We start from the raw sequence: 13,880 nt of genomic DNA, 5'->3' as shown, positions 1-13,880 counted from the left end.
TAAGTTAATATTATCAAATGTCTTAAAATTCTCATTCACTATGAGTATTTTAAAAGCTTTTTTTTCTTATAACAGTTAAATGGAACTACAGATTGTCATTTTAAATTAAAAAGTTATGGTCAAAATAGAAGTTTATAAAAAATACATTAACTTGACAAAAAGCTTTGAATTGGAAAATGCAGAATAATGTGATGCTCATCATCACCCTTTAAATTATGGTAAAATTAAACCAAATCGTTATTGAAATTTACCATTTGTTTAGATTTTCAAAATCTCAAGTATTGGCATCCTTTTATATATGGAATTTTGATATTTTGTAGCAGGTGATCTATTGAAACAGTGGTCTGAGACCCAAATCATGCCCAACACCTGTTTTTATTGAAATATGACCACATCCATTGCTTGTGTATTGTCTGTGACTGCTTTCATACTACTGTAGCACAGTGATTATTTGTAAGGTGGTAGTATAGCCTGCAAAGCCTAAAATATTCACTGTCTTGCCCACTGCAGGACAAGTTTTCAATTTTCTATTTCAAAGAAGTAAATTATCATTAGTTATATGGGATATCTCGGGAACTTTTGCTGTAGTGTTCTATGGAACCAAACAGTGTTTAACTTTTATTAATTCAACACATTTCTATGGTTGGATTGAAAGGATAATGAGAGATTAAAATACATGTTCATGTTGACTATGACCAAATCTAGGTGCCATTTTAAGGACCTATCTTTGAATTTCATAATGGGATTAAAATTCTGTGGTATGTATCAGATTACTTAGTATTCACCAAAATCAATACTTTTGATATGCTTTAAAACACCTTCCTTTGTTTTCCCTAGCAGTAGTAAGACTGTCTTTGCTTCTAAGTGGGTTTACTGTTGCTCTAATTTCTTTCATACCTTGGGTGTACAATAATTGTCATTACTGAAAGTAAAGTCTTCAGACTTTAAAAGAAAAACAGCATAGAAGCACTATAAAAGTATTGATGTCAATACTTCCATAATGGCTTACTATCACATTAAAAGTATATCTCTCAATTGTTGTGAATTTAAAAATACATAATAATGTGGACTTCTCATTGTATTTTCTCAGCATTTATTTATTTTCAAAGTAACTGCACGTGTAGATGATATAAAAATTCATTTTGAAAATCAACAAAGTGTATTTTTTTCCATAACTTGAAACACCTAACACCTTGAAGTCAAGGCAGAATGGCTTCTGTACTCATTTTATTCATTTCCTTAAGTCAGTTACTGATGGTTTGCAAGTTTCAGGAAAAAATAGAGAAGAAACTCCAACAAAATAGCATCAATTGGTCAAAACCTTCACATTTCTTTTCAGTATGTCTCACCACTTTTACAGAGAATTCAATTTCTCTTAAAATACTCATTTACCATATTGCTGCTTTGACTTCAATGCTCCTGGAGGTTGGGGGGCAGAAAAGGAGGTTGATAGAAAAGGAAGTGTCCATATTTATTAGAATAGTTCATATGTGTTAAGATAAATAAGAAGGTGGCACATGAAAATTGGTCTGTTACATCTTATGATCTGGATAGTTTATTGAAACATTTAAATATTTGAAAGGTCTGTTTGTAAACTAAAACTTTTTAAATTTATTTAATTGTTCCAACATTGACTTATTTCATAATATTTAAAAATGTATAGTTAAGATTATGTATGTGCATTAATATATTTCTACATATATAATATTACATTATATACATGTAATATTGATTACATTATTTATAAAGTTTTTATTAATGTATTTCTACTTTGATAACAACATTGTGTGACAATAGAATATTATACCTGAACATAAACTTAAATAATTTTACCTTCAGAATAGCACTAATTTTTAACCTAAGTTTGAATTATAAATAAATACATACATTATATAAGTAGGTAGATAGGTAGGTAGGTAGGTAGGTAGTGTAGGTAGGTAAAAGAGAAATCGATCAATCCCATTAAGTTTTATTAGCAGATATATGGTACAATACTATAGGTTCCCACTGAAACTTGCCTTTCAATTAGCTTTTCAAAATCTGAAAATACTTGGAATATATGTAATATTCCCATTAGATAATTTTATGTAGATATTTATTAGATTCTGTACATCTCCTTGAATTGAACTTTGTGGTATATGTAAAATTTGAGTAATATTGTTCCTATTAGAAGAATCTGTAAAATACTTTTTAAAAATTTTTTCTAGTTCTGTTGAAATGTAATTGACATATCATTGTGATAATTAAAAATTTTCTACTCTATTTTGTTGCTTTCAGGAACTTTTTTTATGAAAAAAGAAATAAGATCTTTTATTCCTTATTCCAGAACCACAAATACCTTTTATAAGATAACCACCACTTAGAAAAATGTTTTGATAATTGTTAAGCAGTTCAAAGAAAATTCTAATTTGTTATTTAAAATTCCAAACAGGTGAATTTTGCAATAATCTTTTACAAATAAAAACCCATTAAATTTTAATCTCAGATATATTAGAATATATGTGTAATATATATAATTCATGAAAGCATTTTTAAAAATTTTTAAATGTGTTACGTAATGTAATATAAGCACCACCACAGCAAAGTAAAAACATAAAAATGGATAAAATGTGTTGCTCCTAGAGACCCTTATAATGTAGAGAATTTAAAAGTTTCTTTGTAGATACTGAACTCCATACGAGATTCATATCTTTCTTATTTACCACTATATCCCCGGAATATAGCACAGTGCCTGACACATAGTAAATGCCTACGTTTTATAGTCAATGAGTAATTAAAAAAATTCATGAGCAATTAAACATTCCCTTACAATAAAAAAGTATACTTTAAAAATTAATAATGATGTGTATTTAAAATAGTTCTCCTACTTTCACAATTTAATTTTCTCTGCTCCCTATTATGAGTGGACATTGTTCAGTAACAGTATATGATTCAGTTATTTGTTGATATAAACAATGAAATTTTTACAAATCTGTAGTTCCTTCTCTTAGCCTCTAGAAGGAAGTCCTTTATACTTTATATTTTTGGTTAGCGAAAAAAATAGAGAAAGCTTCAGATGGAATGACCATTTAACATTTTTACATGTGATTTCCCCCCCCAACACACACACACATGTTTTTTCACATAGGATCATGTTTTATTTTTCCCTGAAAAAAATCTTAGAAATACTCATTATTTGTTTGAAAGTCACATGGGATAAAGATGTAAATATATTGTTTATTTGATTATATCTGTAATTTTAAAATGCAGATTAAATCATAAAATAATAGACAAAAATTCTGTGAATTTAGGGAAGGGGAAAAGTTAGATTACTTGTAAATTCTGTAAGAGCGAGCATCAGATCTCTTATTTACCAGAAAAACAGCTTTCAGTTTACTTCTGTGAATTTTATTTCAAAGCTGTCTTTGTAGATATCCTTATCCTTCATTGATTCTATTGCCGTGTTGCATATAATATGGCACTTATTTGGATGTTCATTAAAACTAATAGGGTGACCTGCATAGTGAGAATTTTCATTTCTAATAATGTTGTATGAAGTATGTGAACACTCTTTTTGACTTTTAATCTTTACCTTGGCAGTCAGATTATTATGACTTGAGGGCTAGATTACTGATGAACCAGAAAAACAACTTTACAAAAAATTTTTATGTAAGGCAACAAACAGTAGCAATCTCCTTATGGGTACACCTTTATATATTTTAATAGTAAGATGGACAAGTTAGGCCCTCCACTTCGAACTGGAAGACATGTGCAAAGGTTGTATGACAGTGATACAAAGTCAGACAGTACCATCAAAAGACATGAGTTCTTGCCCATTTACAAGTAAGTATTTGTACCTCAGTTTGGTTGATCTTTTTATTTTCTTGCACTCTTTATATAATGGAATACTATAATTTGTGCATTCCATACTTAAAAAAATCTTATTTTAATCATTTTAGGTCCAAAAATGCTGAATAAACTTTTAGGACTTAACACATTTTGATTTTTTGGTGAACATTTCTATAGTCCTTAAAAAATGCTGTTTTTAGGGCCTCCCCGGTGGCGCAGCGGTTGAGCGCTGGGTTGCGAAGCTCCTCATGGCCTCTGCGGCGCCGGATCGATCCCCGGCTGCTCCCTGGCCACCCGAGGAGGGTCCCACATGGTGCGCAGACCTCTCCTGCCACCCACTGCTCCCCTCAGCAGTGTACTTCGGTCCTTCTGCCTGCTCTGCTCCCCGCTCTGGCTCTGGTGAATTCTCTCACCCTCCCACGCTTCTGACTGTACCCAGTGCTTGTATAAACAAACAAACAAACAAATAAATAAATAAATAAAAATATATGCCTCTAAAAAAAAATACTAATAAAAAAATGCTGTTTTTAGTTCATACTTTTTATTCCAATTAAGTTTTAATTTTTGGAAAGTAGAAATAGTCATCTTCAAAGTTTTTCTTATGAAATCTTTTTTTAGGAGTAATATTTTAAAAGGAAGAGTATAAGGATATTGTGCCATATATATCAAATAATACTGCTATATCATCTTTCATAAATTATTATAAAAAGGCAGAGGAAAATATGATGAATTATTATAAAAAGGCAGAGAAAAAGTTCCTAGAAAACAGTCACAAGATCCTAAGTCTTTTAGTTACTTGGATGATTGTATATTGCACATAAAGCAGAGGACAGGTATGATACTGCCAAGTACACTCCCTGTCTGTACTGGCCTAGCAACCTGAGAAGACACGAGTGTGGCAATGGTAATCATTTTGGAACTCTTCCCTATAAGTCTTTAAAGTTTACTAGTTCAGGCCTCTATCCAAAATCTAGCCCTCATATTTTAAAGTGGTGAAATTAGTATCTAATAAGTTAAATTACTCATGAGTTTAAAAATGTATTAGTAAGCACACTTAGTTAACTTTTAAACCAAGGCCTTCTGTAATATTTTACTTACTATGTATGAGAAGTAGCAATAAATTTAACCAGATACACAATGAAATAAGGATAAATCTTTAAGATATCAGTGGCAACCATAATTTTTAACTTCTTAGTGATAAAGCCTAGAAGGAACGATTTAGGCCCGAAGCCACTTTTCTTTGTACATTTGCTATCTCTACCCTGTGAAGCAGATATCAAATAATTACTAATAGTAAGATAAAGTACAATTCCAAAATTTAACCTTCTTTTATTATTCTTTGGGCTGTAGTAGGCAGGGTGCAGTTATAGAAATGGGTTAGCACTTATAAGATGCTGGCCAGGAAGAAAAATGTGTTGATAATGTGAGAGAACAACATATTCCAAATGCTAATCAAGACAGATCTTCCCAGTCATTTGCTCTTGACAGATTCTGCCTCTAAGAAGAGGTAATGAAACTACATGCTAGACATTTAATAATAGTACCTATTATTGGTAATCTCATTTTTTCCTCTAGTGTTAAATTACCCCTATGTTGAATATGTGTGTGTGTATGCATGGGTGTGCTTGTATTATCTATATATACTGTTTGCATGTTATATGAAGGCAATAAGATTTCTAATAAAACTTGATTCCAGAGGGGGAAAAAATGTCTCCTTCTAATTCCTTTTATAACTCTCACTGGAGGAAAAAACTTTTTTTGGCAATGGTATTTTAGAAAGGAATTCCTACAAGGGCACTAGAGGGTTATTACCTGGTGTATTATTTGGCATGCAGTGGGCATTTGAAATAGATGTTGTTATTACCTGCCTGTATTAGGGGGGGTAACTTTAAAATTTTAGGAAACTCTCTTCAACTTCGCTGGATAAGTAGAGGAAGAAAAATTTCAGACAAAGTTTAAAAAATTTTGATTCAAAGGAATTTTAAGAAATATTCTTATTCATACAACATGACATTGCTTATTATGAAATGAAAGTAACTGACTAAATCTCTAAATAGGGGGAGGAAACTAACATTTTATTGACCGTCTGACCCCTGAGTCAGCAACTTAGTAGTTGTGTCATGTTGGGTAAATTTCGTAATCACTGTTTGCCTCATTTGTAAAATGGAGTTATTAACTGTACTTACTTCATAGATTATTTTGAGAATTAAATAAATTTACATATGAAGGCAATTAGAAACATAACTGGCATATAGAAAACTCCATTATATAAGTGTTAATTTGTAGCAGTAGCAATAGCCATGGTTGTATTAATAGTATTAGCTTCATCATGATCCTAAATATTTAGCTAAATTATAATTTACATCTTTTAACTTCTTATGAAATAGGTAACGTTAGTCACATTTTGTAAGGGATGGGGGATATAACCACTATCACAAAGCTGATCAGTACCATTCGGGATTTGAATCTATTTTCATCTGAATCCCAAAGCCTATCTTTTACCATTAAGCTATTATATAGCCTTCTAAGCTTTCTTTGCATCCTGAAGTTTCAGAAGGGGAATTCAGAGATGATCTAATCCAAACTCCACTGATACACATAGCCCAGTAATGAAATTTCAGTCCAGTTGCTGAAATGAAATCTTTAAATGGAAAATTATATTAACTGATTTTAATTGCTATTGCTAGGAACTGATTTGCATAAATTGAATATTCTCCTCTTAAATTGTCATTTATGTTTCATTCTTTTTTTAGAGGTATCACCTACGTTTAATATACAAATATTCAAAGTATTTAACAAAACCCATCCCTATTTTTGAGAGACCTTTGGATTTAAACTTTAAGGGCCTCCCTGGAGGCCTAAGGATTAAGAATCAGTGATATCACCCTTATGACCTGAGCTCAATCCTGGCCAGGGAGCTAACCCACATAATGGTGCAGCAGACCTCTTCTGTCTTGCCCACTGATCCTCTTAGCAGTATATTTCAGTACATCTGCCTGTTCTCCACCCAACTCTGTTTCTGGTGAGTCTGCTCACCCTCCTCCCCACACTTCTGGCCCACACCCCAGTTCTTCTACATGAAAATAAAAATTTATAAAATATAAATATACTTTTAGAAACTTGAAATCTTTCAGAATGATTAACTTAGAGATTTCATGTAAGACATATATATACATGTTTTAGTTCATTTTATATACTATTAGGATAATAAATGCAAAAATCTTTTGGTTTATTCTTAGTATTAATCACTGTTGTTTTCAGATCTAAAAATTTGAACTTTCATCTTTTGAATTATCTAAAGTTTCTGTTTTTTCTAATTAGGTAAATAAGAAATTTGAGAATTAACTGCTTACTTTTCAGTAAGTTTTCATTATGCTGTCTCTTCTTCACTTCTAGAACTAACATCAAACCTCGCAATTCCACACCACCTAGTTTGGCACGAAATCCTGCCTCAGGTATGCTTACAAGCAAAAGGAAAACATATACTGAGAGCTACATAGCCAGGTATGTTTAGCTCTGCTATCCTAATAACTAAAATAAAATTGAGTATATATAGTTTTCCAATGATGATATACAATAAATAGTATATCAGGATATACATTAAAAAGCTAATTTTTCCTTTGTTATATGATTTCATCGGACTTTAAAGTTGTACACTAAAGAAATAGTTTGGACATAAATATTTTCCTGCACCTTGTAGCTATAATTTTATTGCTGTAAATTTGTTTATTTCCCACTGGATGCATTTGTGTTTCTGATGTCTTAACTACAGCACAGTTATTTTTACTCTCTGTAAATTGAATAATAGACTCTTTAGATCATTGTTATTGTAATTTTCTGCAAGATTTTAATACATCTAATGCATTTAAACTCCCCCAACTGGGATTATGATTATCCTGTACATCCCTTTCAAACCTGTCACAATGTTTGCACAACTTTGATATTTAAATACATTGTCTGCTTTTGTTATAAGCATATAAATTTGTCTGTTAAAGATATTTTTAAATATATCCCAGCTTATTCCAAAAATTTAAAAAGAGGTGCATAAATCCATGCTACAAATAAGATACATTTTACATGAAATGTAAAAGTTCCTTCAAAAGAAGCTCATGCAAATGATTTCAAACAAACTAGAAAATTAAGCACAGTTACAATCCTTAACAAATCTAAATCACTAACCAAACTACCCCTGATTCCTACCACACACCCACATACACAGGTGCAAACATGCAAAATAGGCTTCTGATAATTTTACATGATAAGTTCTACCAAACTTTTGGAGGGGCAGAAAGCAAAAAAAAAAACATTCCTCAACTTCTTTTAAAATGTTTGTACAAAGAGCTGAAGAGACTCAACAAAAACAAAGTAAATAATCCAGTCAAAATATGGGCAGAAGAGCTAAAAAGGAACTTCTCCAAAGAGGAAATGCAATGGCCAACAGGCATATGAAAAAATATTCAGCATCACTTGTAATCAGGGAAATGCAAATCAAAACTACAATGAGATACCATCTGACACCAGTGAGAATGGCACATATTAAAGAAAACTAGCTACAACAAATGTTGGCGAGGATGTGGAGAAAAAGGAACTCTCCTGCACTGCTGGTGGGAGTGCAAACTGGTCCAACCACTATGGAAAGCTGTGTGGAGATACCACAACCTGCTAAAGATGGAGCTTCCATATGATCCGGCAGTTCCACTCCTAGGTATTTACCCAGAGGGCACAGAAGCATTAATTCAAAAGGGCACCTGCACCCCTATGTTTATAGCAACACTCTTTACAATAGGTAAGCTATGGAAACAATCCAAATGCCCAAAAATGCATGACTGGATCAAGAAGATGTGGTACATGCACACAATGGAATATTACTCAGCAATCAAAAAAGATAAACTCATGCAATTTGCAGCAACATGGATGGAGCTGGAAGGGATCATGCCCAGCAAAATAAGCCAGAAAGAAAAAGAAAAATACCGGATGGTCTCACTCATAGCAGGAATTTAGAAAACCTAAATAAGGGACCAGGAAAAAGACTAATTATAATAAAGTAAAAATCAAAATCAACAAGCAACTATAAACCGGAGACACACTACGGGGGTAGGGGGTAGGGAGGAGAGGAGGGATTAGGGTCAAAATAAGGGGGGTGGGAATTGTATGGGGAATATAACCAAGATGAAAATGCATAGATTGTGCAAAAAATAAAAAATTATATAAAAATATATCAAAAGAAAACAAAAAAATTTAAATAAAAAAAGTACAAAGTACAAAAGAAATAAAATGTTTGAACAACTTGAGACTCAGGACACTTTATATTTAACCTAGAAAATGAGATGATTCAATATTACAAAGTATACTAGTATAATTTAGCACATCAATAGATAAGAGATTTAAAATATTTGTCACTATTGATAAATACAGAAAAAAAATTAATAAGATTCATGATAGATTTTTTAAATGGTCTTAGAAAAAATAAAATAGAAAAATTTGTAGAAAATTAAACTGATAAAATGTCATTACTAAAATAGTTTCAGACTCATTAAATAACATGTAAGAACCATATTCTCTAAATGCACAGGAACACAAAAATGTCATATAATCATTTCTACTGTAATAGAGAATCTAGCTAGTATAGTAAGACAAGGAAAAGAATTTAAAATTGAAAGATGAAAATAAAATGTAAAATTTATTTACGAGGGCCTCCCCAGTCGCGCTGGGGTGCAGCCTCTACAGCGCCGGTTCGGTCCCTGGCTGGTCCCCAGCCACCGGAGTTCCCACATGGCGTGCAGACCTCTCCTGCTGCCCGCTGCTCCCCTCAGCAGTGTACCTTGGTCCTTCTGCCTGCTCTGCTACCTGCTCTGGCTCTGGTGAATTCTCTCACTCTCCTGCACTTCTGACTGTACCCCCAGTGCTTGTATAAATAAATAAATAAATCTTTAAAAAAATAAAATAAAATAAAATTTATTTACGACTATATCATATATTTGTATATATATTTATGTTGCATGTAAATATAATATTTTTATTCATTAATTTGTCTCTTGATGTTCTATATAGACTGTCCCCAGTAGACAAATCAATGAATAAATAATAATGAAGTATTTTAATGAATTTGTTGCATTTGAGATCAGCATATTGAAAGTTATTGTAGTCTATTAACAATAAACAGAAAATGTAGTTTTTACCCCAATCCCTTGGTACCACTGATCTGTTTTTTTGCCTCTATGGTCTTGGCATTCTGATACATCTTATAAAAGGGATCATATATGACTGTTAAATCTACCAGTGTTGTTGAGGTTCATCTAATTGTGTCATGTGTCAGAACATTGTTCCTGTTTGTTTGTTGAACAATATCCCATTGTGTTTTTTATATTACAATTTACTGATGCATCGATAGATGGATCCCTGGTGGATTTTATTAGAAAGTTCAATGTTTCTTTATACTTAAAGTACTTAAATAAAAGAAGTGTCCAAATTGGGAAGTATCTCTGAATTCTCCAATAGCTATTTCTGGCGAAAAAAAAATTGTTTTTAATGGTATATTTATAATTCTATCAGCAAATAAGAGTTCCCTTCACATTGACTTAAATATCATGTCTGACTGAACACATGCAGGAGAGAATATAACAATGTTCTTTGGAGAATCAAATAGCTATTCTTCCAGTTAAATAATGTTTCATAAGGGCCTCCCCTGGTGGCACAAGCGGTTGAGCGCCACGCTGTGAAGCTGCCTGCAGCCTCTGCAGCACCGGTTGGATCCCATTCGGCCAGGGAGGGTCCCACATGGTGCAGCAGACCCCTCCTGTGGTGCCAGCTGCTCCCCTCAGCAGTGTATTTCAGTCAGTCTGCCTGTTCAGTTCTCTGCTCTGTCTCTGGTGAACCCTCTCACCCTCCCGTGCATCTGGTTTGTACCCCGGTTCTTATATAAATAAATAAATAAATCTTTAAAAAAAAGTTTCATGAGTAGAATCTGAACTTTCCCAATGGTTGCCTTCTGTAATGAAATCCTTATAACAACAAACAATTTGCTCTTCACTTTTGTTACAGTGTATATGTATAGTTCTTGTAATTTTTGTTTTTCCTTCGTTGCTATGTTTTGTTATTAAGACCGGATTTGCTAGGGTATATAGAGGGGATTCTTGAATATTACATCAAAATGAATTAATAATAAAATGAAATAATACAATATGGTTATTATTATACCACAATCCTTCTGATAAAGAAGATCTGTCTGGAACCTGAGACTTCTATCTTTCCTCAGGATAGATTTCCAGTTTCCTTTTAATAAATGGTTTTGCAGAAAGGATACTATAAATTTCCATCCTGTTACCATACTACATAGAACAGCGGGTAAGCATGAATGCACTGGTCATGAAAAATTCTCCCAATAAGGATGAATATAATGCCAAAGCAAACATTTAGAAATGCAATAATTACTGAAAGAGATTTTTGTTTTAACCAAAACTAGAGGAGTATTAAAAATGAGATTATGCAGGAGGGGGAAAATGAGATTAAGCAAGTTTTTAGTTATACTTAATATGAATGCTTCTTTTCCTAAAGGTTATAGGTTGAAAACTACTGATTTAGACTTTATGTTTCTACTTTTTTTTTCTGTTCTTCAGGCCAGATGGAGACTATACATCTTCACTCAATGGTGGAAATATTAAAGGCATTGAAGGAAATTCTTCTGGACACTTACCAAAATTCTGCCATGAGTGTGGGACTAAATACCCTGTGGAATGGGCAAAGTTTTGCTGTGAATGTGGTATTCGAAGAATGGTTCTGTGAGGAAAATCCTAAAAGAAAGAGCTAAGTCCAGAGTTTATGACTTGCTGCTTAGACAGCTAGAATACTTCCTCTAGTTATTTTATGCTAAAATTCTTCAAAATACTTTTTTCAGCAGGTTTTGGAGCATAATCCTTTGGCTATGTAATGTATGTGTGTATATATTTGTGTACATATACTGTATATAATAAAATACCTGATACCCAACTGTGCCATTCAAGGAAATATTCACTTATCTGTCAGAAAATAGTTTTTTGTGGAATCATTAACTTCAATATTATTTTAGTGTTGTTAAAGCACATTAAGTATACCGCCACAAATTCTAAAACCCTAATGCTTTTTTTTACCCTTCAAACTTTATGATGATTATTACTTTGAGGAAAAAATCAGAATAAATATTTTACTATTGGTGCCTATTCGGGTCGTATACTAGGATGGGATACTTGGAAGTCTGAATGGGAAGAGAGTATTTTTGTTATGATTAGTTATATAAGATCATTTTGCTGTAGAGCACTTCAACAATTCAGTTTTTTTTTTTTTTAAAGAGAAAAAGCTTTTAGGTCGACATTGCCAACTATATGTTGTATTATTATATAATTTAAAATCTTTACTCATTCTTCATAAATGTAATTATACAATTTCCTTTTCAGAGATACAACACTGAAAATATAAATGTATCTTATTTTTGTTCTGAATGATTTTTTAAACCTTTATATTTGTTGACCACATAATTTTTCTACTTCCAATTTCATCTTTTTCTTCTCCATAATCCTACATCTAAGAGTAGTTTCAGTTTACTGTTTCATTTGTGCAAAGGTTGAAGATAAAGCTATTTAAGATGCACATAATTCTTTGCAAAAAAAAAAAATCTTACTTCCATATACCTGAATTTAGAATTTAGAAACAAGTGTTTTACTGGATTTTAAAACAAGCTGCCTCATTTAATAAATATTAATTATGGTAATTAATCCTTACTGCAGGGCATGCAAGTAAAAGTGCTTAGATTTCAGCTATTTCAAATGTAGTTAGATACAGTTAAGAGTAGCTTAAGAGGATATCTTAATTTTTCCTACTCATATTTTCTTTTTAATGTTTAATGATGAAACACCTTTCACATTATAAAAAGTCACTGGAAAAATGTATTGTTTTAATGCATAACTGATTTGTAATGTATTTAAACACAAAAAAATCATTTTCTCTTTGAAATACAGCTTTTAATCATCAGCTCAGTGTAACATAGCATTTTTGTAGATCTCTGATTGCACAACCATATTCTGTAATTCAGTAGTAACTTCTGTTGAATCAAACCTAACAGAGTTTCAATCTTATATTTTAGGCAATTTCTAGCTTCTTGTTTATGATTCGGATCATCTATAAGAATCAACGTAAAAATTAATGGCTTAGAATTTGTTTTTGAAACTTATCTATCTTTATACTTTATAAATTTTCATTAGTTTTTTTGCTTTTTAAGTTTCGGAAAGGGATATAAACTTCATGGAAATTATAATTGTCATTTTCTTATAGTTTCTTCCCTTTTAAAATTTTTGGTGTCTTAAAGTCATATTGGTTAGAAAAAAGTGCATCATCTATAATAAGCTGTAATAAATTCAGGATAATAATGTACGGATTAGATTATGAATTTAGTCACTTATGTTCTACATCCGACACATATCATATGAAGAACTTTAAACTCTTGTTTTATTTAGAAACATTATTTTCTTTCAAATTTTTTTTAAGACCATAAAATTTTTATCTGCCTAAGGAAGGGATAGATAAATGAGTTTAAAGAAAGTGGCACATGTTTGTTTCTCACTGAATTTTATAGGTTCAATGAAATGTATAATGTACCTTATGGAGAATGAGTTGGTAAGAAACCATCGAATTCCAGAGTCCAGATATTATAAAGTAAGTAGGAGAAATATATTTATGAATAATGAAACATTGTGACAATGTATTTAAGTGCATATATCACTGTCATATATTGTTCTCACATTGGTTTGTTGTGCAATAGTTTCATTTTTATTAAAACTTCAATCTATGCATCATTTATCTTAATTTTATTTATTTTCGCAAGTACTTGCCAGTTTGATAGAATAAAGAAATGGTTGTAAGCTTAAATTTAAAATGTAAAAATTGCTCTTGTATTCTGAAAGTTATTAGCTTGCAAAAGTAAGATGATTATGGCTGCTGTTGTGTCTTGTTCACTGTTTTATTACAAATAATGTCTCATGTTTGAACCTATTCAATAAAGACATGAAGCAAAAAAATGCTAA

General features: G+C 31.7%; 1 protein-coding gene across 1 annotated transcript in view; it reads left to right on the top strand.

Annotated features, from left to right (window-relative positions):
• Positions 1-11,610, top strand: part of ZC2HC1A (zinc finger C2HC-type containing 1A) — a gene marked incomplete at both ends in the record, with an annotated part of 45,732 nt that extends 34,122 nt beyond the window's left edge. The window contains 2 exons of the mRNA XM_084229426.1: positions 7,225-7,332; positions 11,445-11,610. Coding sequence (XP_084085552.1) covers positions 7,225-7,332; positions 11,445-11,610 — 274 coding nt within the window. The remainder of the gene's footprint in view (positions 1-7,224; positions 7,333-11,444) is intronic.
• Between the last annotated feature and the right edge of the window lie 2,270 nt (positions 11,611-13,880).

This window comes from Talpa europaea, assembly GCF_964194135.1.
Source record: "Talpa europaea genome assembly, chromosome: 3".
NCBI classification, from domain to species: domain Eukaryota; kingdom Metazoa; phylum Chordata; class Mammalia; order Eulipotyphla; family Talpidae; genus Talpa; species Talpa europaea.
The sequence above is the reverse complement of the archived record's forward strand: the minus strand, read 5'-3'. Positions and strand labels throughout refer to the sequence as shown.